Source organism: Paroedura picta, chromosome 7, assembly GCF_049243985.1.
Source record: "Paroedura picta isolate Pp20150507F chromosome 7, Ppicta_v3.0, whole genome shotgun sequence".
In the NCBI taxonomy this organism is placed as follows: Eukaryota; Metazoa; Chordata; class Lepidosauria; order Squamata; family Gekkonidae; genus Paroedura; species Paroedura picta.
In genome coordinates, this window is record NC_135375.1 from 61,988,920 (window position 1) to 62,015,334 (window position 26,415).

At 42.3% G+C, this 26,415-nt stretch overlaps 1 protein-coding gene across 1 annotated transcript in view; it reads left to right on the forward strand.

Annotated features, from left to right (window-relative positions):
- Nucleotides 1–26,415, forward strand: part of CNTNAP4 (contactin associated protein family member 4) — a 255,571-nt gene that overhangs the window by 170,830 nt on the left and 58,326 nt on the right. The window contains exons 12-14 of the mRNA XM_077344522.1: nucleotides 2,166–2,285; nucleotides 14,944–15,141; nucleotides 20,771–20,927. Of these exons, the coding sequence (XP_077200637.1) occupies nucleotides 2,166–2,285; nucleotides 14,944–15,141; nucleotides 20,771–20,927 (475 nt within the window). The remainder of the gene's footprint in view (nucleotides 1–2,165; nucleotides 2,286–14,943; nucleotides 15,142–20,770; nucleotides 20,928–26,415) is intronic.

Sequence of the window (26,415 nt, forward strand, 5' to 3'; positions counted from 1 at the left end):
TTAAAGGAAAGTTTCCAGTTGACACTGAACATTTAAGATGTTTGATTTTTCAAAGGCAAAATATAAACATCTAAAGCATCCAGTGTCTTTTTAAAAAACAGCTCTTTTGATGTGGATTTTCCCCAGTTGTAACATGTTATTTTATGCTGTTTAATTGAAAGGTGGCTAAAGGAGTCCTTTTTTTCCAAAGTTTCAAAGACTTTTAAAATGTTCTTCAGCTTGACTGCTGCAATAGATGCTAGATGTGGGAATGAGAAGCCAGAACTGCTAGAGCTTATTTAACTTTGAAATGAGAGATTTAACAGTTAGTTTGTCCAGCTGCCCAGAAAACAGAAACAAATCCTTCTAATCAGCAAGGAACATGAGCAGAAAATGTCAAGTATTGTGTACTTCATCTTAAATTTGAAGCATTTTCATAAGTTCCATATTGTTGGCCCAGTCAATCCTTCACTGCACAGGTAAAACAGATGAGTAGACTGGCAACAGGGTCTCAGCACTGGCACAAACTGGTGCTGGAAGCTTGCACTGCCCTCTGTGGAACAAAATAGCAATCATTAGTGCTTATTGAGCCAACATTCTTCTGAATTACTCAGACAGCAGAGTTATTCTTTTTCTGAATATGATGCTAAATGTCATGTGCTACATTATATTAGATATTGGTATTAGGGATAAATGCAAACCAGTTTATATGTCAAATTCAACAGTAACTTGACCTTTCCACACACATTAGTTAATGTACTTTCAATGGACTTTAGAAGTAGATTTTTTTGATCTGCACAGGAAAATCCAGCTGCAAAAGTACACTGAAAGTGCATTATCCTACACATGTAGAATGAGCCCAGGTTCTTGCCCCAGATAAATGTTTACCAGACTTTTGTCTGGTTTGGTTCAGCTGAGGAGGCCATTTAAACCTAAGAATTAAGCAGGGCAAGCCTGACTATCAGCTGTTAAGTTTAAGTGGCCATGAGCAATTTAACCTGGGGGAATCAAAATGGACTGTTGAAAATATTTTGTAGCCATCTTATCCTAATAGTAAATGGGTTTACCTGGCTAAATTAGGCTGAATTGTGTGTGAGACTGGTAAGTCTGCCTATCAGCTTTGTAATGACGGGAAGCGAAATATACAAGTTATAAATGACTGCCAGCCATGTAACCCCTTCTGGGCAATGCCCCCTTCTCCTTACTGCTACAAGCTATGGCCAGGAGAAAGTGGGTCCAAACTGGCTGGTTTGGTTTGACAAAATTCCAGTTCATTTCAGTGTTTAGTTCAGGGCTCACCGTGAACCAAACTGGTTCCTAATTAGACTGAACTTATCTATTAACACTATATTTGTACTGCCAAATAAAGTAGCTGCTTCTCAGATCTTCTGAACTGAATATTCATTTTCAACATTATTTTCTAAAACTCAACCACTGCCAAACATTGAATACATTCGCCAGATGAGCACATGGAGTGGATGCTTTTTTGCCCTAGTATACAAGCTGCTGGTACACAAAACAGAGGCAAATCAGTTTCAAATGCCCTGCATAGTTCTGCCTTGATCGGACTGAATGACCCTCACTAGTCTGATTTCCTAAGAGCTTGAAAGTGAAGCAGGTTCAGTCATAGTTAATACTTGAGTGGGATAATACCAAGGAAAACCAGTGTTGCTAGGCAGAGGAAGGCAAGGACAACCACTTCTGCTCATCTTTTGCCTTTTAAACCCCAAGACATTCACGGGATTGCCATCAATCAGTTTGACTTTACCTTTATACCCTAGACCTACTTGTCCAATGTGCCATCATAGAAAAGGGGGTGGGGGGGATGGATGTTGTGTTGCTCATCTTAAGATCAAGACCAATTTAAATGAGTTCCAGTTCCCCACAATTCTGTGATAAAACAAATTCCTTCGTATTACTGTCTTTGACGGGGCATGATTGGGTAATATAGCCAAGAACTCCATCATTATAGAAACAAAGAGAGAACACCCACACAGTCATTTTCTTATGGTGGAAGTAAATGCTGTTTACCAGGAGGAGTGCCGTTTATATTGTACAATTTTATTCTGTTTCCCTGAGCTTTGAATGAATGTGTTGTATATTTTAACCCCCCCCCCATTGTTCATGCCCCAAATAAAATGCAAAATGATGCCATTATGCTTGTGATGGAAGATGTTCTTTTACAGCCATTTATGAGCAATCGTGTGAAGCCTATAAGCACAGAGGGAACACTTCAGGCTTTTACTACATCGATTCAGATGGGAGTGGCCCCTTGGGGCCATTTCTTGTATACTGCAATATGACAGGTAAGGTGATAAACTCCCTCAACTCCTGGTTTTGTCTGCATGCATGTTCATTATATTATATTGAAACACAATCTATCAAGTAGGAAATGTACCTGTTCTGGCGCTTGTCAATTTAGAGTGCAAGCAGATGAAGGTGACTTCTTAGCTCTGAATACAGGAGCTGAATTAGAAAGGGAAATTACAATAACAATAAGACTCAGAGAATGAAGCTATGGTGGTGTTCCTGTTGTGCATAAATGGGTTATGTGTGCTTTGTTTTCATATTCTGCACATTTTGAAGAAAAAAAACATTCTTAACTACTATTATTATTATTATTATTATTATTATTATCTTTCGATTTATTGCCCGCCACTCCCTTACGGCTCGTGGCGGGTTACAACATTTTAAAACCCCCAATAAAATCCATTAAAAACCCTCAGCAACAATTACAGTATAACATTATCGGTTAGCAAGCTAACCTGGCAAGATAGGCTAATCAACCTCCCCCTCCTACTACAAGCAGGTGGAGAGGGGATACTGATGGTACTAATCCCCAATCTCAATCCCAGGTCCCGGGTCCCGGGTCCCTGGGGGGGGCATAGATGTTAGCCTCGTCCTCAACCGTAAACCTGGCGGAAGAGCTCCGTCTTGCAGGCCCTGCGGAATGATGGAAGATCTCGCAGGGCCCGCAGCTCTCCCGGGAGCTCATTCCACCAGGTAGGGGCCAGGACCGAAAAGGCCCTGGCCCTGGTCAAGGCCAGGCGTGCTTCCCTGGGGCCGGGAACGACCAGCAGATTTTCTCCCGCAGAACGTAAGGCTCTGCGGGGGGCATAGGGCGATAGGCGGTCCCTCAGGTATGTGGGTCCCAACTCGCGTAAGGAATGTAAAGCTGAGTTTCATTTCACTGACAAAATGAGCTAATATGAAATACTTTAATTCATTCAGCCCTTCAGTGGTAAAGTTAATGCCATTTATTTTCCCATTCTGTTTTTTATCATTTATGGAGGATTTTTTCACTTTTCTTTCTTTCTTTCTTTCTTTCTTTCTTTCTTTCTTTCTTTCTTTCTTTCTTTCTTTCTTTCTTTCTTTCTTTCTTTCTTTCTTTCTTTCTTTCTTTCTTTCTTTCTGTTTACAATTGCATTTTAAATTTAATGATGTTTCTTTTGAGGCTATAGTTTTTAGGCATCATCTACTCAGAGTGAAGCATTTTTTTAGTTCAGTCGAGAGTTTAACAAATATTTAAGACAGCAGGTCTTTGTAGGCTGGCTGGGAAGTTAGTGTCCTTCAACAAATGAGGTTTTATTTCTGAATAGACCAGATTGGCATCATGCAGCATGATATTTAATTTGATAAGTCTGATTTCTGTGCCTGGACAGATAAATAAATGATAATCATTACCTTTATATTGGAATGTTTCATTGTGAATAAATCCAGTTCTATGCAAGCTTTGTGCTTTTATTCTAGGATTATTCTATGCAAAAGATCTGATATACCTGAATAATTCCAGCATTTTGTTTGTATGATGAATTCTGTTTTCTTTAGTGACTTTCTGTAGAGCTTAGATGTTAAATGCTGCAGATCAACAGCTGCAAAATGTGCAATGAAAAGGTGATTAATGCATCATTTGCGAACATATTTTCCTGCAATCTATTTTTATGTAATATAAATTTCAGTCCATAGTTATCCTGTAAAGGAAACTTACCTTTATTCCTGCCCAGCACAAGCTCAGTTACAATAGAATGTAAATAGAATTATTGCCCTATTCTTTCTGTACCCTCTTGGCTCATGTGGAAGCTTGTATAATTTGATGGAGCTCCTATAATTTGATGGAGTGGAAGAGGAGGGCTGGATAGTGATAGAGAAGATGCACACAGAACATCTGTTCCTAGGACATTTAAGGCATGCTTTCGGTGAATGGTCAAAGGGGAGAAACAAGAATCTGGTTGCTTCCCAGCCATCTTTCAGTATATACCCATGGTGCTCATGGTGAAGCATTATACTGGTAATATATTATTTGATTTGATGATTCTGTTGCAGAAATGTGTTGCCATCCAAACCACATAAATTAAACTATGAAACCAAAGCAAACAGATAATAGGAATTATATTAAAAAAGGCTTAGTGTAGACCTAAAAATATAAATATTTAAATATTGTAAAGACTCAAATGTGTTGATTTGTTATAGAATGGAGAGAAATTAACAATGACCTTCTCCTGAAAATAGTTTCTTGTATATGATGAAGAGAGATTCCACCCATACCAGCCTGCCCTTTCCTAAGAATCAGAGTAAATAGTGCAAGGTCTGCTTATTACCAGAGATAGGCCTACCAATCAGGTATTCCGTTATCTCTACTCTGACACACTACCAGGAAAAGCTACACTTCGAATTGCCTGGTCTTTTGCTCAGCCAGACCTGAACTGTCGCTGCTTTCACCCCTGAGACAGACCTAAATTCTCTTCTCCAGTACCACCCTCCAACATTCCATTCTCTCTCTTAAAGGTGATTGAATACACTCCCATAGGCCTAAACTGAATACAGTACTCTAAGTGAGGCTGAACCAGAGCAGAGTAAAGCGGTAACATCACGTCCCGTGATCTGGACACGATACTCCATTTGATACAGCCCCAAATCCCATTTGCCTTTTTAGCCCCCGAGTCACACTTTTGACTCATGTTCAATGTGTGGTCTACTAGACTCCTAGATCCTTTTTGCACTTGCTACTGCCAAGACAAGTCTCCCCCATCTTATATTGGCATATTTGTTTTTTCCTACCTAAATGCAGAACTTTACATTTGTCCCTATTGAACTTCATTTTATTCAGTTTAGCCCACATCTTGAGCCTATCAAGATCATCTTGTATTCTAATTCTGTCTTTGGTTGTGTTTGCTACCACTCCCAGTTTAGTATCGTCTGCAAATTTAATAAGTATCCCCTCTAAACCCTCATCATGTATAAATATGTTGAACAACACAGGCCCCAGGACAGATCCCTGGGGAGCTCCACTTGTCATTTTTCTCCAAGAGGATGCTGAATCAACCCTTTGGTTACGATCTGTCAACCAATTATCGATCCACCTGACAGAATAAGGATCCATACCACATTTTAACAACTTGTCAACAAGAATATCATGTGGAAACTTATCAAACACTTTACTGAAATCCAGATAAACTATGTCCACAGCATTCACTTTCTTGAAAAAAGAGATAACGTTGGTCTGACATGATTTGTTCTTGCGAAACCTGTGCTGAGTCTTAAAAATCACAGCTCTCTGTTCCAGCTGCTCAGTGACTGACTGTTTGATGATTTGTTCCAAAATTTTGCCAGCTACAGATGTCAAGCTGACAGGTCGATAGTTACCCGGATCCTCTTTTTCCCCTTTCTTGAAGATGAGGACAACATTTGCCTGTGTCCAGTCATCTGGCACCTCACCTGTTCTCCAAAAAGTGTTAAAAATAAAGGACAGAAATTCAGAGATTACATCTGCGAATTCTTTTAGTACTCTTGGATGCAGTTCATCTGGCCCAGAAGACTTTGTTACATTTAAAGAAACTAGGTGTTTGTGGACTGCCCCAACAGTCATCCTAGGCCACCATTCCCGTCCCCCCGTGTTGTGTTACATTTTTGCCACATTGATCACTATTTCCCTCACAGACTGAGGAGAAATAGGAGTTAAGCAGTTTAGCCCTCTCTTCATCATCTGTTATAATTTCACTTCCTCGTGCTAGCAGTGGTCCTATGGTGTCCCTTTTCTTTTTTTTTTACTTGAAATATAACTAAAGAAGCCTTTTTTGTAATGTTCTTGCTAGCCTAAGCTCATATTGAGCTTTAGCTTTTCTAACACTCCCCCTACAATTATTGGTTATTTGTTTATATTCATCCTTGGTAATAAGGCCTTCCTTCCATTTCCTAAATGAGTCTTTTTTATTCCTCAAATCATTTGACAGCTGTTTATGGAGCCACCTTGGCTTCCTTAGGCTCTTTTCCATCTTTCCTTCTAAAGGAAATTGTTTGTAATTGAGCCTTCAGTATTTCACTTTTAAGAGACTCCCAGCCCTCTTGGACTCCCATCTCTTTAAGTCTTTCTGACCATGGATCTCTACCCAACACACCTTTAAGTCTGTTAAAATTTGCTTTCCTGAAGTCCAGTCTATACGTCCAACTACATAAAGGTTTTCTCTTTCCCACAATTGAAAATTCCAAAAACACATGGTCACTACTACCAAGTGTGCCCACTAATTCCACCTCATCTACCATTTTTTCCCTATTGATGAGAATCAACTCTAAAATAGCATAGCCCCTGGTTCCCCTCTCTACTTTCTGGGAAATGAAGCTGTTGGCAAGACAAGTTAAGAATTTAACGGAGTTTGTATTTTTAGCAGAGTTGGTCCTCCAATAGGTATCTGGGTAATTGAAGTCACCCATTACCACTATTTCCCCCCTCTTTGAAAATTGTGTAATTTTGTCTAGCAGTATCTCATTCAAGTCCTCTGATTGGCTTGATGGTCTATAGCAGACCCCCACAATAATACCACTCTCATTTCCTACTCCTTTCAGTTACCTGTATTTCTTCACAAGTATAAAGATTCTTAACATATATTGCTACACCTTCCCCCTCCTTTTTTATCTGTCCCTTTTGAATAGATTGTACCCCTCGATTCTAGTATTCCAATTATGAGTATTATCCCACCAGGTTTCTGTGATTCCTATTAGGTCATAGCCTTCTTCCTCTATTAGGACTACTAGTTCCTCCTGCTTGTTTCCCATACTCTGTGCATTAGTGTAGAGACATCGTAATCCATTCCTTATGTGCCCCATGGTTTTGGTTTTTGAACTTCCTTGCAAGTTAGTAGTTCCCTGTTTATGTGCCACCCCCTGTAGATGTAAGTAGTTTATAATCTGGATTTAGCACCTATATCATTTTGTTGTACATAAGCTAGACCACCAAACCTCTTTTTATTTCCTTTTCTGTTCTGACAATACTAAGGGTGTTCTTGTCCCTAAAGATTCACTCCTTTCCTACCTTGTGACAGGATCTTCATTTTCACCTCTATATCTCTATGCACATTGTTTCCTAGTTTCCCTTCTTCAGTGTTCTGATCTTACATCTGGTTTAGCCCTTCTTAATATAGCCATGCTTTTCTTTACCTTCTTCACTCTCTTCCAGTAGCATCTCCTGAAGTGCTTTTATTTTTTCAGAACTATAATATGGTCTACTTCTTGGTTCAGTTTGCTGATTTCGCTGTCCCTTTTCTAGGATATTCATCCTCCAGGTGAACTTAGAGTTCTGGAATTACAGTTGATCCTCAGACTGTAGGTATCAGTTCTCCTGAAGAAAACAGTGAAGTCTGATATTGCATCCCTGCTGAGCTCACTTCCCTCCCCAAACTCCAACTAGGCATTACCACTAAATTCCCAGTAATTTCACAAACCAGACTTGGCAATGGCAACCCTACCTTTTCTTCAGCTCTCTTTGGGCTTCATGTGTGCTTCTCTTAGATTTCAGTTTCTACTTCTGCTGATTACTTTGTACTACCACTAACTTTTCTGGCCCTTAGCTTTCTGGAACTCTTGCTTCCTTAGTTTAAGGTGACCAGATTTTAACATTGGTAAAGCGGGACACCATTGACCGGGAGAGGGGGGGGGGGTTTCTTGATTTAAAATTTGGTCTATATGCAACAACAAAAAGTTTCATAGAACCCATAGAACGCAAACATAGTATTGTAATATATATATATATATATATATTAATTTCAATGTAAGTACAATTTGCCAGGTACCCCCAGATGTCCCTTCAAAAGTGGGACAATCTGGTCACCTTACCTTAGTTTCCTGGGGGGGGGGGTCTAGAGTTTTCCTGGGCTCATGGGATATTACGTGCCAAGTAAGCTTAATCAAGGCTTTTACCTCCACAAGTATATCCATTATGAGGAAAATCTACTCCTTTCCATGGAATCTGATGCCATACAAATGTGTTCAGGGCTGTGTCTTTTCTAGAGCTTTTGATCTGCTTACCATATTTTATAATTATGAATGTCTCAATTACTGACTGAGCAGTAATATGAGGTCTCTCAGCCCCACCTACCTCACAGGGTGCCTGTTGTGAGGAGAGGAAGGGAAGGCAATTGTAAACCACTTTGAGACTCCTTCAGGTAGTAAAAAGTAGAATGTAAAAACAACTTTTATTTTTCTTCTTCTTCTTAAAGTATATACCTAATGTGACTTTCATAAACACCAACTTCCACCAGGATTTGGGAGAGCCAGCACTCAGCTGGTACTACAAAAAGTACCAATACAAAGAGCCCTGAATATTTTGATGAGAAGCAGCAGAACAAATTTAGGCACCTTTAAAACCAACAAAGTTTTATTCAAGTTATGAGCTTTCATGTGCACACACACTTCCTCAGATACAATATAATGGAATGGAGGTGATCAGATTAGACTTATAGGTAGAATGTGAGAGTAAATTCACATTCAGCATAATGAAAATGGTTAACAAATTCCAGAGATAAATAGGAAAAAACATCAATTTGGATTTGTGTTCACTTGAGATTGAATTGCCTGAGAAACATTTGGCATGCAATAATGTTCCCAAAGACTTTCCTGAATCTACCTCAGTTACAAAGAACTTGAAGGGTTCTGCTTCTATCGAACTTTATACTATCATTGCTATATGATCTATACGATCGATACAAACTCTGTACGATCATGATGCTACTTATAAAGGTAGAGACACAACTATGCATAAATCTTTGACCAAATCAAAGAGAGAAAAGAGGTGCAGTTTATGTACTTCAGTGATTTTAAACTGTGTCAGAAGGTGTCCAAGCCTCTGAGGTAAAATGCACTTTGATTTATCCTTGAATATCCAGTAACAGCTGCTAGAGTTCTAATCAGTCACTCCTTATTCAACAAATTAAGCAAATCTCATTGATCAGTTCCTCATCAAGAGATGCAATCTGACAGCATGAATCTTCAGTATTTGCTTTGTTCCTTGTTTCCTCATGACTAGTATTCCCTTTTCCCAACAGAGGCAACGGAGGCAGATGCCCACATTTTGTCATTGATATTCATGCGACGTTCTTCTTGAGGCAACTGGAAGGGAGGGAATGCTATCCCACCTTATTCTTGGAGGTTACTTGCAATGTTGAATTGCTGTGGGCCAAAGCCTCAAATCAGGTGGCAACACTTTGCATAGAAACATTATCATTTTAATTCTAGGATTTTGGAAGCAATTTTAGAAGATTGGAAATGTGTTACAAGTAGTTTTGCATTTAAACATAAGCAAAAAAATCTGCACAGCTTATGTTGCTGAATGCACTTTTAAAATATTGACCCAAACCCATGTGCTAATAGATAAACATTAGTGCTATATTTGATTATCAAAGACATGAATCCCTATATTGTATACTGCTGTAACTGATTGGCCTGTCATTAAAAATCTTCTTGCTGCCAGTCATTCTCAGGCTTTCATAAATAAAGGAAGTTGAACGCAAGGTGTCCTTTTCTGCAGCACCGTTAAAAGACTTAACTGTAAAATATTGATTCAGTTTCTCAGGAGACTCTAAGTCTATAAATACATTCACCGCATGGATTGGCCAGTGAATGCTTACATAAAGTAGGAATCGAGCAAGGGCAAAGAATGATTAACTAATACAATAAAGTTGGTCAAAATATCCAAAAACATGCTGATGTTCTAAATTTGACTGTTCTGCTCAGCAAGCTGCCAGTTCCCTGTCATTGTTTTCTAGAAAGTAGGATTATAATTTGTATTATACTGTTATAAATCATTATTTGGAGAGCATGGAGGGTCAGTTTCTCCCAGCACACAGAAGGACAGGCTTTTAGCTGACAAAATGGAGAGGACAATAGAGAGGGCAAATTATTAGTCCAACATTATTATAAAATGAGATAGAATTTAGTATGGGTCACCCAAGAGGAGGTTTGCTTGACTGTTTGCTCAACAAGGAAAGAAACATATTTAAAAGACTGAAAACATTTAAAATCCATGCATCTGGTATATCAGAATGACTTATTTTATGTAACGCATTTTATTACCTGCCTTTTTTTAATGTGGTAGCCAGGCCAGGTACTAAAACCTGGTGAAATGAGACAAAGTAATGAAACACTGAAAGCCCAAACTTAAACGTGCTCCACCACAAAACATCCCTAACATTGCTCAGTACTGTCACTTTGGAGTTACACCAGCACTGCACTGGCAGAGATTGGGACTGCTCTCTCTCTCTCTCTCTCTCTCGCTTCTACATAAATATCTTGAAGATTAGCTGAATATATTCAGTATTCACAATTTGCTCAAATAATATAGTATTATAAAGTATCTGCAGCAAAAAGAGACATTTGGCCATTGGAATAAATATATTTTTCATGTCCTTAAAGGGAGCATGGATAATATAGAGAGCAAACTACACGTATACTGTGAGTTCATATATTCAAATTATCTTCATATATGATACCTATTAATCCCATTTTTGTTGTTTTCTCATTCTGGAATATTCACACAAGGAAATAAACAATGATGCATGGCTGATCAAAATGGTGATTCGAGTGAATTCATCATTTCTATTCATGATCCTGGCATAAGATTCACCCATCTTATTATTTAGAATACTTTTACAAAAATGCTTTTTGTTTGTTGGTAAATAGTGCTATCACTAGATTGTATTCCTGAGGATCTCTTCTTGGCAGTATGTGCCATTGATAACATTTGACTTACTTATGAGTATACCTGCTTGGGATTATTTTTCTCATCATTGTTGGACCTTTCTCAACACAGAGAGCCTTTCTCTGGTAAAAAGAGTGTGTTCTTCTAGAGCAGGGATGGCCAAATTGTGACTCCCCAGATTGCAATTCCCATGAGCCCCTGCCAGCATGTGCTGGCAGGAGCTCATGGGAATTGTAGTCCATGGACAACTGGAGAGCCACACTTTAGCCACCCCTGTTCTAGAGCAAAGTTCCTTATGCTGGTGAAAATTTCCTAGCACCAGAGGAATAATCCACCATTAGCAAAATGGATTCATAGGAAAAAATCTAATTTACTTAATGAATATAGTAAGGGGAAATCTCCTTCTTATGTGCTTAACTCTTTTAAAAACCTTCATAAACTAGCATATGACGTGCTAGGAAATACAAGGGGAAGGGGAATTTAGTGTGGGGAAGGAATACCTCGAAGTCAACGGGAGAACTCATGCAGTCCTACTATGATCTGCCTCTCTACTTCTGTCAAGTATGAAATAGAAATGGCACTAGTCATTTCATAAATTCAAGCTATAAATAATCTGTTTGTCACATATCAAGTACAGTGTCAAAATTCATCCTTGATTTCATTTGCAAAGAAGCTACAAAGGTTTTCTTTTTTTTAATTTTCACACTGAGTTATGGTGATATTTTATAGAGCAGAGACTAATTTAGACTAATTATGACAAATTTTGTCAGATAACCTTATCCTACAGTCCAGAGAACTTTGTAAATAAATAGCACCAATACACAGCCTGGCTTTTGATGGATGTCTTTCTCAGATAAAAACTCAGAGACATGATGAGTGTCATACCATGGACTCAGAGACATGATGAGTGTCATACCATGGACGAGAATGCTGGAAGGGAAGGGAGCATGTGAAGGGTGGGCGCTACTCAAACAAGAGCTATTGCATGCTCAATCAATGACTATCCCAGAAAGACGAAAACACTGCAGGAGCTCTAAGAAGCCTATTTGGATGAACAGAGAACTTCAAGAGGAACTAAGAAAGAAAAGGAAAATGTTCAGGAAATGGAGGGAAGGACAGAGCTCTAAAGAAGAGTACCTACAGGTTACTAGGCACTGTAGATCAATCATCAGAAAGGCCAAAGCTGAGAGTGAGCTAAGATTGGCCAGGGAAGCCCATTGTAACAAGAAAAGATTTTTCAGTTATGTGAGGAGCAAAAGTAAAGTAAAGGAGGCAATAGGCCCACTGTTGGGTGCGGATGGACAAACCCTAATGGAAGATGCAGAGAAAGCAGAAAGGCTTAGTGCCTATTTTACATCTGTTTTTTCCCACAGGTCAATGTGTTTAGGCACATCTAGAGATGGCCGTAACCAAAAGGTAGTGTCTGGGTGGCAGGTTAACATGGATAGAGAGGTTGTCGAGAGGCATTTAGCTGCACTGGATGAGTTCAAATCCTCTGGTCCGGATGAAATGCACCCGAGAGTGCTCAAAGAACTTTCCAGAGAACTTGCACAGCCCTTGTCCATCATCTTCGGGACTTCTTTAAGGACTGGAGATGTCCCAGAGGACTGGAAGAGAGCAAATGTTATTCCGATCTTCAAAAAAGGGAGGAAAGATGACCGGGAAACTACAGACCAGTGAGTCTGACCTCTGTTGTGGGGAAGATAATGGAGCAGATATTAAAGGGAGCGATCTGCAAACATCTGGAGGACAATTTGGTGATCCAAGGAAGTCAGCATGGATTTGTCTCCAACAGGTCCTGCCAGACCAACCTAGTTTCCTTTTTTTGACCAAGTAACAGGTTTGCTGGATCGGGGAAATTCGGTTGATGTCATTTACTTGGATTTTAGTAAAGCTTTTGACAAGGTTCCCCATGATGTTCTGATGGATAAGTTGAAGGACTGCAATCTGGATTTTCAGATAGTTAGGTGGATAGGGAATTGGTTAGAGAACCGCACTCAAAGAGTTGTTGTCAATGGTGTTTCTTCAGAATGGAGAGAGGTGAGTAGCAGGGTACCTCAGGGCTCGGTGCTCGGCCCGGTACTTTTTAACATATTTATTAATGATCTAGATGAGGGGGTGGAGGGACTACTCATCAAGTTTGCAGATGACACCAAATTGGGAGGACTGGCAAATACTCCGGAAGATAGAGACAGAGTTCAACGAGATCTGAACACAATGGAAAAATGGGCAAATGAGAACAAGATGCAATTTAATAAAGATAAGTGTAAAGTTCTGCATCTGGGTCAGAAAAATGAAAAGCATGCCTACTGTATGGGGGATACGCTTCTAGGTAACACTGTGTGTGAACGAGACCTTGGGGTACTTGTGGAATGTATACTAAACATGAGCAGGCAGTGTGATGCAGCAGTAAAAAAGGAAAATGCCATTTGGGGCTGTATCAACAGGGGCATCACATCAAAATCACAAGATGTCATAGTCCCATTGTATACGGCACTGGTCAGACCACACCTGGAGTACTGTGTGCAGTTCTGGAGGCCTCACTTCAAGAAGGACATAGATAAAATTGAAAGGGTACAGAGGAGAGCGACGAGGATGATCTGGGGGCAAGGGACCAAGCCCTATGAAGACAGGTTGAGGGACTTGGGAATGTTCAGCCTGGAGAAAAGGTTGAGAAGGGAAATGATAGCCATCTTTAAGTATTGGAAAGGTTGTCATTTGGAGGAGGGCAGGATGCTATTTCCGTTGGCTGCAGAGGAAAGGACACGCAGTAAAGTTTTTAAACTACAAGTACAATGATATAGGCTAGATATCAGGAAAAATTTTTTCACAGTCAGAGTAGTTCAGCAGTGGAATAGGCTGCCTAAGGAAGTGGTGTCATAGTCCCATGGTATACGGCAGTGGTCCCCAACCTTTTTATCACCGGGGGCCACTCAACACCGGGGACCACTCAACGCCTTTTACTGAGGCCCGGTGTGTGTGTGGGGGGGGGGGTAGTTTACTCCTCTACTCTCAACCACTGCCCTAACACTCTCTGATAGCTATGGTAATGTTTAAACATCCCTTCAAAATAAGATACAGACACGCCACAACAATGAAGTGTGTTGTAAAGGGCTGGGGGGGGATTTAGTAAAGGGCCGGGGGGGGAGAAGGCGCCCACCTCCAATTAGTCGAAGAACCACATGTGGTCCGCAGCCCACAGGTTGGGTATCGCTAGTATACGGCACTGGTCAGACCACACCTGGAGTACTGTGTGCAGTTCTGGAGGCCTCACTTCAAGAAGGACGTAGCTAAAATTGAAAGGGTACAGAGGAGAGCGACGAAGATTATCTGGGGCCAAGGGACCAAGCCCTATAATGATAGGTTGAGGGACTTGGGAATGTTCAGCCTGGAGAAAAGGAGGTTGAGAGGGGACATGATAGCCCTCTTTAAGTATTTGAAAGGTTGTCACTTGGAGGAGGGTAGGATGCTGTTTCTGTTGGCTGCAGAGGAGAGGACACGCAGTAATGGGTTTAAACTTCAAGTACAACGATATAGGCTAGATATCAGGAAAAAATTTTCACAGTCAGAGTAGTTCAGCAGTGGAATAGGCTGCCTAAGGAGGTGGTGAGCTCCCCCTCACTGGCAGTCTTCAAGCAAAGGCTGGATACACACTTTTCTTGGATGCTTTAGGATGCTTAGGGCTAATCCTGCGTTGAGCAGGGGGTTGGACTAGATGGCCAGTATGGCCCCTTCCAACTCTATGATTCTATGATTCTACTTGTGAAACTACCTTGTGATATGAACTGGGGCTTCACTGGTGGTGGGGGGGGGGCAATATTCACTGTGCGCAGAAGTACTTGGATGTACTTAAACAAGTTCCAGGTTTTTATCCCTTTACATCTCAGGAGATTGCAAAAGAATGCTATTATTACCAGTGTGTTTACAGTGCATTGCTGTGTACGCATTCAACATTCATTGTGCCTTTGTATTTTGTCTTTTTTGGGGGGGATTACAAGAAACCACTTGGACAATTATACAGCACAACAATACAGAGTTAACCAGAGTCAAAAGTGCGAATCGAGAGAACCCACATGCTGTGTTTTTCAAATATGCAGCCAACCTAGAACAGCTTCAGGCTACAATTAACCATGCAGAACACTGTGAGCAGGAGCTTGCTTACCACTGCAAAAAGTCACGCCTTTCAAATAAGCGAGGTAAGTAATGCAGACAAATCTTATTATGCTGTGTAATGCGTGATACCAAACAAACGCCTGTAGATGTTTAATTCTGCCAAGGTTATGGCACCTTGCCATTATAGCTGTTCTTTTTTTTTTTTTTTTTTTTAAGACTTAGCAGACAAATCCCAACCCTGCAAGTCACTGAATAACTTCTGAATGAGAAAAGCACCAAGGTCAATTTATAATGAGCTTCATTCAAAGCTTAAACTACTTTCAGACTCAATTTCTTGCTTAATCCTACAGTTTAACAGAAATTATAACAAAGCTCCTTCCTGGCCTGCATGTAAAGGACTTCGAATTTTGGTTAAGAGCATAAGTAAATATAGATTAAGTCTTAGATAGAACAATCCCAAAGCACTTTTAAAAAATCCTTCTTGTGCTCATAATTCAACTCTGTTTTACTCATGTAATAAAGAGAAAGTTTAACATATGAGTACTTCAGAATGGCTGTGTCTAGATGAACCCCTTTCCTTTTGTTTCTAAAATACAGCTCTGGATGCAGCCACTACAGGAACAGGGAAGTCTGAGCATATCAAAAAGTATTATAGGATGGGCTAGTCTTCCTGTTCTTTACGACTGTAGTAAATGTGCTTAATAGATTATACAACCAAGCCAGCATGCTGGGAGCTACTACAGTAATTGCCAGCCAACATGCCATTTTCCCTAACAGTCTTTCCCTTTCTCTCTCTTTTTCCCAGCTCAGCCACATCTTACAAAGTTAGGGAGTTGCAGCAAGATACAACAACCTTTCACTCTCAATTTGTCTCCCTCTTTTCCACATGTTTCTTATTCATTTCTTTTTATTTCTTTATTTATTCATATCTCTTAAAATACAATTAAAATACCCCATAAAACAAAACCCTTCACCTATTTTTTCTGTGTCCCTTCACCTTTATATTTACTTCTTGGTCTCAAGACTTTTTCATCCTTATCCTGCTTGATGACAGAATGAATTTAAGAGTAGTATAATAGCAAACCTTTGTTAATAGGATCAAGTTTAAGCTATTGGTTCTTTTCCCTGAGGCCATTAACTGTCTGGAGCCTTCATATCTGAGTGACCACCTTTCTACCTATATCTCCCGGAGAGCAATTTGCTCCACTAGCACCAGTCAGTCCTTGTCACTAAGGAGGTATGTCTGGATTCAACCATTTTCTGTCCTAGGCACCACCTGGTAGAATGAGCACCCAGAACACATCTAGGCCCTGGTGGAACTGGAACAATTCTACAGGACCTGCAAGATGCAGTTCTTCCATTGGGCTTTGGGTTGGGGCCAGTGCAACAGTAACATCAACTCTATACGCTCTAGTTCCAGAAGAACCATCAAGAACTGGGACTGTTGACACTACCAGTTGGTACTAAGATCTAGTCCCCAATTCATTTGCTGCTATAAACTAATTTTAATTTATATTAATTTAATTAATGAACTGTTTTAACTATTTGATGTGGATGAGGTGTATACTGTCCTGAACCAGTCTGCTGGGACGGCGGTATAGAAATAGAAATTAAATAAATAAATAATAAATTATTAATGGAAGACAATGGGTTTGCTGTACACTGTATGCTGTGCTAGTTCTGATAGGCTTCTGACCCCCCCCCCTTGCCTGGGTTGTGATTCTGTGCTTGACATCAGCCGGCATTGCTACAATTGCACTGGACTCTGCTGAGCACTCTGAGATTGAACTGGAACTGCTGGGTACTCATTATACTGATTTTTCTGAGCTTGTAAAAAGTACTCCCCTCAGTTTCTACAACAGAGATTCTCTGGTTTGCCTTTAGTCATTTGGAATCAATGGAAGATGGGGCACCTGCTTTGTGGGGTAGTGTATTCCTTAACATGCAGCCTGGAGAAACTTGCAATCACTATTTTGTGATGTTTGGCTAGTGTTAGTACAAAAGGCAGTTAACACAAAGGCAGATTTCTAGCTCTCAAATATACATTGTAGGTATATGGGATGATCGGCTATTAGGTTTCAAAATGGAGAACAGAAGAAGAAGCAGAAGAAGAAGAGTTGGTTCTTATATGCCGCTTTTCTCTACCCAAAGGAGGCTCAAAGCGGCTTACAGTCACCCTCCCTTTCCTCTCCCCACAACAGACACCCTGTGGGGTGGGTGAGGCTGAGAGAGCCCTGATATCACTGCTTGGTCAGAACAGCTTTATCAGTGCTGTGGCGAGCCCAAGGTCACCCAGCTGGCTGCATGTGGGGGAGTGCAGAATCGAACCCGGCATGCCAGATTAGAAGTCTACACTCCTAACCACTACAAAGTTAAAGTAAAGAAAAAATATCACTGTCTGCTTTTCTTTTCTGGCCATTGAAACAAATTCTTTAATAAAATAAAATAAATAGCACTGTGATTGGATTGCTTAGGCAAGTATATACACACAAAGAAGAAGACTTGTTTTTTATATGCTGCTTTTCTCTACCAGTAGTATCAAAGAAGCTTACAATCACCTTCCTTTACCTCTCCCCACAATAGACACCAATTCCTCACAGGCAGAAAAGGCAGAATTCATATGGAAGCAGGCCCCCTTATTCATGTTCCCTTAGCCATTGTGTGGACCAACAGGGCTTGGCACATGGCAGGCCTGCATGGACATAGAAGATCTAGGTCTTCCAGGCCCGGCTCCCCCCTTCCCTACAGTGGCCCAGAGGGGGCAAACAATGCCCCAGTCAGCTTTGCAGTGCTTTGCCATTCCAGAGGGCAGACTGGGGCATTTTTTTATTTTTCAGGAAGGTGGGATTGTGTTCTATGCATTCCCACCTTCCTGCAAAATAACCTTCCATGCCCCCCCCCCCCATGTACAGCAGAACCATTCTGCCACTGCTGTGTTTCCTGGGGGGACATATTTTAGCAGGACACCAGGTATTCACAGAAATATGTCCGCTGTGGAGTATATTTCAGTGCTGGAACAGATGCTGTGGAGCTCTGCAGCAACGCACTGGTGGCAGCCCGGCATGGCCACTGTGTGTGGAATGGGTCCCTGTGAGTTAGGTAAGGCTGAGAGAGCCTGATATTACTGCTTGGTCAGAACAGCTCTGTTAGTTCTGTGATAAGTCCAGCTGGCTGCATGTGGAGGAATGGAAAATCAAGCCTGGCTTAACAGATTAGAAGCCGTCAGTCTTAACCACTACACGAAGCAGGCTCTCAAAGATCTTCACACTTGTAAGAGTAGATGAAGTATTCTAGAACTCTTTCTGTATACATTGCTCTGGCCTTCCTACTACTCCCACCAAGTGGGGAGTATATTATAAGATTTGTTCACATCACATATCATCAGCAGAAATTACAGTATTTGCTGGCGTATAAGACTACATTTTTCCTCCTGAAAAACATGCCTCCAAGTGGTGGGGTCGTCCTATACGCCGGGTGCACTTCAGTTGGGATAGACATAGCTGCCCATATTGGCCCATAGTACTGTAATGTAATGTAACAAACTCAAAATATAGAGTGGAAATGTTAGGGGGTCGTCTTATATGCCCAGTCATCTTATACGCCCAGTCGTCTTATACGCCGGCAAATACAGTATACAATGGACATTAGTCAATAGTAAATCACAATTTTAAAAGATGAGACATAGGAACAGAAATCTGGGAGAAATCTGGGTGAAGAGAAGCTGCCTGGGATTGTTTCCTTAGTTTCCATAGGAAGAGCATTTAAAAAAAATCAAATTCCAGAAGAAGTCAGACGCTAATATTTTTGCACCATCAGGGTTTTCCCCTTCTTTTCTCAGAGGTTGTATCAGATCTATCATTTGCTTTTCATCTGATTATTGGCATTCAGGAACAAAGCAGAGCTCTAGCTAATCATTGCTAGGTAATAATCCTTTAATAATATTACAGATCTCACATCAATATGTAAATAACACTTCAGTTTTTCTGTTAACTTGGTAAATTCATCTAAAAGCCCATACCATTTATTTACAGCTAATGAATACTGTTCTGAACATTTCTCTGTGGTATTAAAGCAGAATAAATAAAGCCTTAGGCATCAGAGCCACAGAGATACCACTGTGGATGGTCAAACCCAAACAAATGAACACGAAATATTGACGTATTTCTTCAATAGTATTTACAAAGCCATTAGCCAGCTTCATAGCAGGAATAATATAGGCAAAACTGAAAATATTACATTAATTATTTATTACTAGGGGCACTAGAGCTTGGTGGTGGGAGGAGGAAGGGGAGGAGATTTTTGCACCCTGCTGGATTTTTGTACCCTGCTGTTTCCTACCCAAAGGAATCTCAAAGCAGTTTACAAACACCTTATCCCTTCATCTCCCTATAATAGACAACCTATGAAGGATGTGGGGCTAAGAGAGCTCTGAGAGAACTGAGAATGGCCTCCAGTGACCCAGTAGGCATCAGGTATCTCAAAGCAGTTTCCAATCACCTTCCCTTCCTCTCACTATAGCAGACTCCCCGTGAGGGAGGTGGGGTAGAGAGCTGCACTTGGAAGATGGCAACCCTAAATTTGGTGGCTAATCAGTCAAATAATTAATTTCCATTTTTCAAGACAATAAATAAAGAGACTACCTTGGCACACTCTTGATTTCAGAGAGGGAAAGATCCAGACTTACAGTATGATATGTGTGGATTGTATTCTTTTCTTTTCACACAACCTCCAGTATTTTCTAGCTCAAAAAAGGAGCAGAGTTCTGTATATACCACCCTGTTTGTACGCATCTATCAGGTATGGTACATCAGTCCTGGAGCTATGGGATTATGGAAGCATTCTGTAAGTGTATGAGGAATATTAAAATGATTTTTCATGAATTATGTATGGAAGTTCACTGCCTTTCATTTCCTCTTATGATAAATTGTGAAACCAAAACATCATTGATGTCATCATGAATCTCACTTTTAAAAAAAAATAGAATTGTGGTGCCTTGTTTTGAAGGCCTGCTGAGTTGTCAGTTGTCTAGTGTGATTATGTTGCAAGTTGAGAGATTGGTGGGGTAGCAGAGGGCTTGTCTAGCAGTGAACTGCATTAAGTACTGGCAATTGCTGGCCATAAAAAGTAGGCGTAAGTTGCAGATTCCTAAGGGGAGAAGTATTTCTACATGCTTGAGCCTAGCCAGTTCCTAACCAATAAAAGCAGAATCTACCTATGTCTTGCCATACAGCAGGGGTAGTCAAACTGCGGCCTTCCAGATGTCTATGGACTACAATTCCCATAATGGGCATCTGGAGGGCCGCAGTTTGACTAGCCCTGCCATACAGTTTAACAGTACCTTCTCATTTTCTCCCTAGTCGATCCATGATATTCTACTGAGCTTTCTTTACATTTTAGATTACCTGTGGGGTGAGGGCATCTCTTTTTAAATTTATGCTGTCTTCTATGTAGTCTGTTTAAGATAAATTATTCTAATATCATGCCTGGCTGGCTTAGAAACTGCTGGTTCTTTGTTTCCACTATTATAAGCAAAAACCTAAAAGTCATTTGCTTCATGATAATGAAATATTAAAATTAAAAAAATGGTTAGCATTTTATTTAAAGTTTAAAATAATACATTTTTGTTGTTTATAATACATTTTCTTAAGCTGAAGTGAAACAGGGGGAACATGAAATTGCAAAGATCATCAGTGTTCTCTAATGTCTTTCTAGAGGGGATTCCATTCAGCTGGTGGATTGGAAAAATCAATGAGACACAGACATACTGGGGAGGTTCCATGCCAGATGTTCAAAAATGTGTTTGCGGATTACAAGGAAGCTGCATTGATTCTCAGCATGACTGCAACTGTGATGCTGACAGAAATGAATGGTGACTCTTTTGTTATTTCCTTTGAACATAAAGAATTCCATGTTAAAATTTAAAATATGTTGCCATGATTTCTGATTATGACTAGTTATCTGAATATCACAACAAATATTTTATTTTTTCAAAATATAACCTTCTTTAGGGTAAATCATTTAAAATTAAATTTATCAATCCTTATTTTAATCCCTATTTAAATTGCCATTTTAAGTGTTAAACTTCACATTCTATTGCAGTTATCAAAAGATGCTTTATTTTGCTTGCATGATTTTGGCCGCTTAGGAATACATCTTTGAAAATTTGTCCTAGATATATTGTTTGTTAAAGGGTACATTTGTTTTCAAGTCATAATTTAGTTTCAAATTGTTCCCTTTAGCAGTGGAAAATCCTGAATAGTTATGTCAGAAAAGGTTTGGATAGGCACACAAATATGCATTGGAACTATAATAGTACCAATAATAGTAATAGCTCTGGACTAGACATATATTCTATAGCAAAACAATCTTCATCCAACAAATTGGGATGCAGAAAGCATTGAAAACATCCAGCACTTGTGATGAGTTTCTGACAGTTGGATAAGGAACATGATGCAGAGAGAAATTCACATTCATGGCCAGTTTCATCAGTCCCATTATCTTTAAAATAGGCATCAAATTGTGTCTGCCATGGGGAGAAGAAGAGGAGAAAAGGATGGGAAAACATAAACACAGCGCTCTGTTGAAACATAGGAAACTCTGAACAGAAACATTCCACTGTAGTTCTCGGTCCCTGTGCTGACATTGCCAGTGACTAAACTTGCTGCAGAGAGGATGGTTCAAGATGGAAAGCAGCATGAGCAATTCACACTGCTTTAGCTACCCTCTTCAAGGCCAAACTAGACAAGTTCACACTGGGAATGCACTACTATTTTCAAGACAGAGTTACCACCCAAGCAAATAATGTCCCCTGGTGCCGTTTATGATCAGAAAAATGGTAGAGAAGGAGGTAGGTATTATTCCCTCCTACCATCATGCTATCATGGTTCTGACTAAAATTAGCCAAGTAGCACAATTTAAAGGAATTCCTGGAGGGAACTCATTCTTTTGAATGGTTGTCTACCCCAAGATGAACTGGGGGATACCTGTCCTATTCGTTTTGACTTTCAGAGTGTTGCTTTTTGCCAGTCACTGTGGTGGGCTGTCCAGGAATCAAAAGACTGGGGCATCTAAAGGAGTTTTTAATGGTCATTTTCAGGGAGCATTTATTTTTTTAATCCCAGACTATGATTCCTGCATAGGAAGGAACCAGTCAGTTTTCTTGATTCTGTCTTTCAAACAATTGAATCTACATCAGTTGTCCAGACTAGACTCAGCCTTTGTACAAATGGTACATGACATTATAAGATACTGTGAAAAAGATCTGGGTGTTCAGTAAGAATTAATTTTTAAAAATCTTCTTAATTATTTTATTAACCTTCTATTCCCTCTTTGGTCTGTGTCAACCCTTTTAAGAGTCCTCCCTAGCAAGTTATGCCACTTAACACAAAAATATAGTTCTGAACACCACTGTGTGTATGTTATGCCATCAAGGCACTTCCAATTTATGGCAACTTTATTAATTAATGATTTCCAAAAAATCCTATTAACAGCCTTGTCCATTTCTTGCAGACAGAGGGCCATAGTTTCGTTTATACAGTCAATCCCTCTCATGTTGGGTCTTCTTCTTTTCCTGCTACCTTCAACTTTCCCTAGCATTATTGTCTTTTGCAGTGACTCTTGTCTTCTCTTAATATGACCAAAGTACAATAGACTCAGATTGATCATTTTAATTTCTAGGTAGAATTCAGGCTTGCTTTGATCTAGAACCCACTTATTTGTCTTCCAGGCAGTCGAAACTCTCATCCACCATCACATTTCAAATGAATCTACTTTCTTCCTGTTGGCTTTCTTCATTGTCCAACTTTCACTCTCATATGTAGTTACTAGTAAAAAAGCCCATTGTATGAAGAAGACAATGGGCGCTAGCAGGTGGGAACCAGAGCGAGCGGCAGGCGAGGGACAGAGCGAGGGACAGGCTACCTGAAAGAGGAGGCGGACGGCGGCTCCTCTGCATTTTTTTGTTCTTCTGCGGCTTTCCCGGCGGCTCCATTGTGTTCTGGGGCCATGAGGGCAGGGAGCACCCAGCAGCTGCGCTGTGGGCGGCTGCTGGGGCTCCCAGGGCGCCGGCTTGAATTGGCGAAAGGCTCCTCCAGGGTTTTTTTTTTTCTGCTGGCTCTCGTGGGCGGCGGCTTGGAGCTGCGAAAGGCTCCTACAGGAGTTTTTTTTCTGCTGGCTCTCGTGGGCGTGCCGGCTTGGAGCTGCGAAAGGCTCCTCCAGGGTTAATGTTTTTCTGCTGGCTCTCGTGGGCGTGCCGGCTTGGAGCTGCGAAAGGCTCCTCCAGGGTTAATGTTTTTCTGCTGGCTCTCGTGGGCGTGCCGGCTTGGAGCTGCGAAAGGCTCCCCCAGGGTTAATGTTTTTCTGCTGGCTCTCGTGGGCGTGCCGTCTTTGAGCTGAAAGGCTCCTACAGGAGTTTTTTTTTCTGCTGGCTCTCCTGGGCGTGCCGGCTTGGAGCTGCGAAAGGCTCCCCCAGGGTTAATGTTTTTCTGCTGGCTCTCGTGGGCTTTGAGCTGAAAGGCTCCTACAGGAGTTTTTTTTTCTGCTGGCTCTCCTGGGCGCCGGCTTGGAGCTGCGAAGGGCTCCTACAGGAGTTTTTTTTTCTGCTGGCTCTCCTGGGCGGCGGCTTGGAGCTGCGAAGGGCTCCTACAGGAGTTTTTTTTTCTGCTGGCTCTCCTGGGCGCCGGCTTGGAGCTGCGAAGGGCTCCTACAGGAGTTTTTTTTTCTGCTGGCTCTCCTGGGCGCCGGCTTGGAGCTGCGAAGGGCTCCTACAGGAGTTTTTTTTTCTGCTGGCTCTCCTGGGCGCCGGCTTGGAGCTGCGAAGGGCTCCTACAGGAGTTTTTTTTTCTGCTGGCTCTCCTGGGCGCCGGCTTGGAGCTGCGAAAGGCTCCTACAGGAGTTTTTTTTTCTGCTGGCTCTCCTGGGCGCCGGCTTGGAGCTGCGAAGGGCTCCTACAGGAGTTTTTTTTTCTGCTGGCTCTCCTGGGCGCCGGCTTGGAGCTGCGAAGGGCTCCTACAGGAGTTTTTTTTTCTGCTGGCTCTCCTGGGCGTCGGCTTGGAGCTGCGAAAGGCTCCTACAGGAGTTTTTTTTTCTGCTGGCTCTCCTGGGCGCCGGCTTGGAGCTGCGAAGGGCTCCTACAGGAGTTTTTTTTTCTGCTGGCTCTCCTGGGCGCCGGCTTGGAGCTGCGAAGGGCTCCTACAGGAGTTTTTTTTTCTGCTGGCTCTCCTGGGCGGCGGCTTGGAGCTGCGAAAGGCTCCTACAGGAGTTTTTTTTTCTGCTGGCTCTCCTGGGCGTCGGCTTGGAGCTGCGAAGGGCTCCTACAGGAGTTTTTTTTTCTGCTGGCTCTCCTGGGCGCCGGCTTGGAGCTGCGAAGGGCTCCTACAGGAGTTTTTTTTTCTGCTGGCTCTCCTGGGCGGCGGCTTGGAGCTGCGAAAGGCTCCTACAGGAGTTTTTTTTTCTGCTGGCTCTCCTGGGCGCCGGCTTGGAGCTGCGAAGGGCTCCTACAGGAGTTTTTTTTTCTGCTGGCTCTCCTGGGCGCCGGCTTGGAGCTGCGAAGGGCTCCTACAGGAGTTTTTTTTTCTGCTGGCTCTCCTGGGCGGCGGCTTGGAGCTGCGAAAGGCTCCTACAGGAGTTTTTTTTTCTGCTGGCTCTCCTGGGCGCCGGCTTGGAGCTGCGAAGGGCTCCTACAGGAGTTTTTTTTTCTGCTGGCTCTCCTGGGCGCCGGCTTGGAGCTGCGAAGGGCTCCTACAGGAGTTTTTTTTTCTGCTGGCTCTCCTGGGCGCCGGCTTGGAGCTGCGAAGGGCTCCTACAGGAGTTTTTTTTTCTGCTGGCTCTCCTGGGCGTCGGCTTGGAGCTGCGAAAGGCTCCTACAGGAGTTTTTTTTTCTGCTGGCTCTCCTGGGCGTCGGCTTGGAGCTGCGAAGGGCTCCTACAGGAGTTTTTTTTTCTGCTGGCTCTCCTGGGCGGCGGCTTGGAGCTGCGAAGGGCTCCTACAGGAGTTTTTTTTTCTGCTGGCTCTCCTGGGCGCCGGCTTGGAGCTGCGAAGGGCTCCTACAGGAGTTTTTTTTTCTGCTGGCTCTCCTGGGCGGCGGCTTGGAGCTGCGAAAGGCTCCTACAGGAGTTTTTTTTTCTGCTGGCTCTCCTGGGCGCCGGCTTGGAGCTGCGAAGGGCTCCTACAGGATTTTTTTTTTCTGCTGGCTCTCCTGGGCGTCGGCTTGGAGCTGCGAAAGGCTCCTACAGGAGTTTTTTTTTCTGCTGGCTCTCCTGGGCGCCGGCTTGGAGCTGCGAAGGGCTCCTACAGGAGTTTTTTTTTCTGCTGGCTCTCCTGGGCGCCGGCTTGGAGCTGCGAAGGGCTCCTACAGGAGTTTTTTTTTCTGCTGGCTCTCCTGGGCGGCGGCTTGGAGCTGCGAAAGGCTCCTACAGGAGTTTTTTTTTCTGCTGGCTCTCCTGGGCGTCGGCTTGGAGCTGCGAAGGGCTCCTACAGGATTTTTTTTTTCTGCTGGCTCTCCTGGGCGGCGGCTTGGAGCTGCGAAAGGCTCCTACAGGAGTTTTTTTTTCTGCTGGCTCTCCTGGGCGCCGGCTTGGAGCTGCGAAGGGCTCCTACAGGATTTTTTTTTTCTGCTGGCTCTCCTGGGCGGCGGCTTGGAGCTGCGAAAGGCTCCTACAGGAGTTTTTTTTTCTGCTGGCTCTCCTGGGCGTCGGCTTGGAGCTGCGAAAGGCTCCTCTGGGGGTGGTTTTTTTTTTTTCTGCAGCTTCTCGGCGGCTGGAGTCTTGTGTTTGCGTCGGCGGCTCCCTTGGGGGCCGGCCTGACGCGGCGAGAGGCGCTTTGCGCCTCTCACCGCGTCAGGCCGGGAGCAACTGCGAGCCGCGCTGCGCGCGGCTCGCAGTTGCTGGGGCTGGGAATCGGAGGGACCAATCGGCAGGCGCAAAGCGCCTGCCGATTGGTCCCTCCAGTTGTCTGTCATGAGGAAGGGTCCAATCTGGACCCTTCCTCATCCCGGACACATCCCGCCCCAGAACCCCTTACTGTTTTATTTAGTCCGTGGCGCCCGCGGCGCCACGGGCGGTGTACAGATGGGGATTACAATGGCCTGAATTATGTTAATCTTGGTTGTCAATGTCACATCCTTATATTTAATTATCTTTTCTAGCTCCCTCATGGTTGCCCTTCACAATCTCCTTTTGAGCACTATATGCTGTTACAACATAGGTACTCAAAGACGAAAAATAAGCTGACAAAGCAACAAATCCAAAGCATGGAGTCTTCTTTATTCAAAAAGAAAAGCACCAAGCCAAAATGAGCTCCAATCTATACCTGCTCATTTTCAAGGCCAACACCTTCATCAGTGGCTATGGTATAAAAAT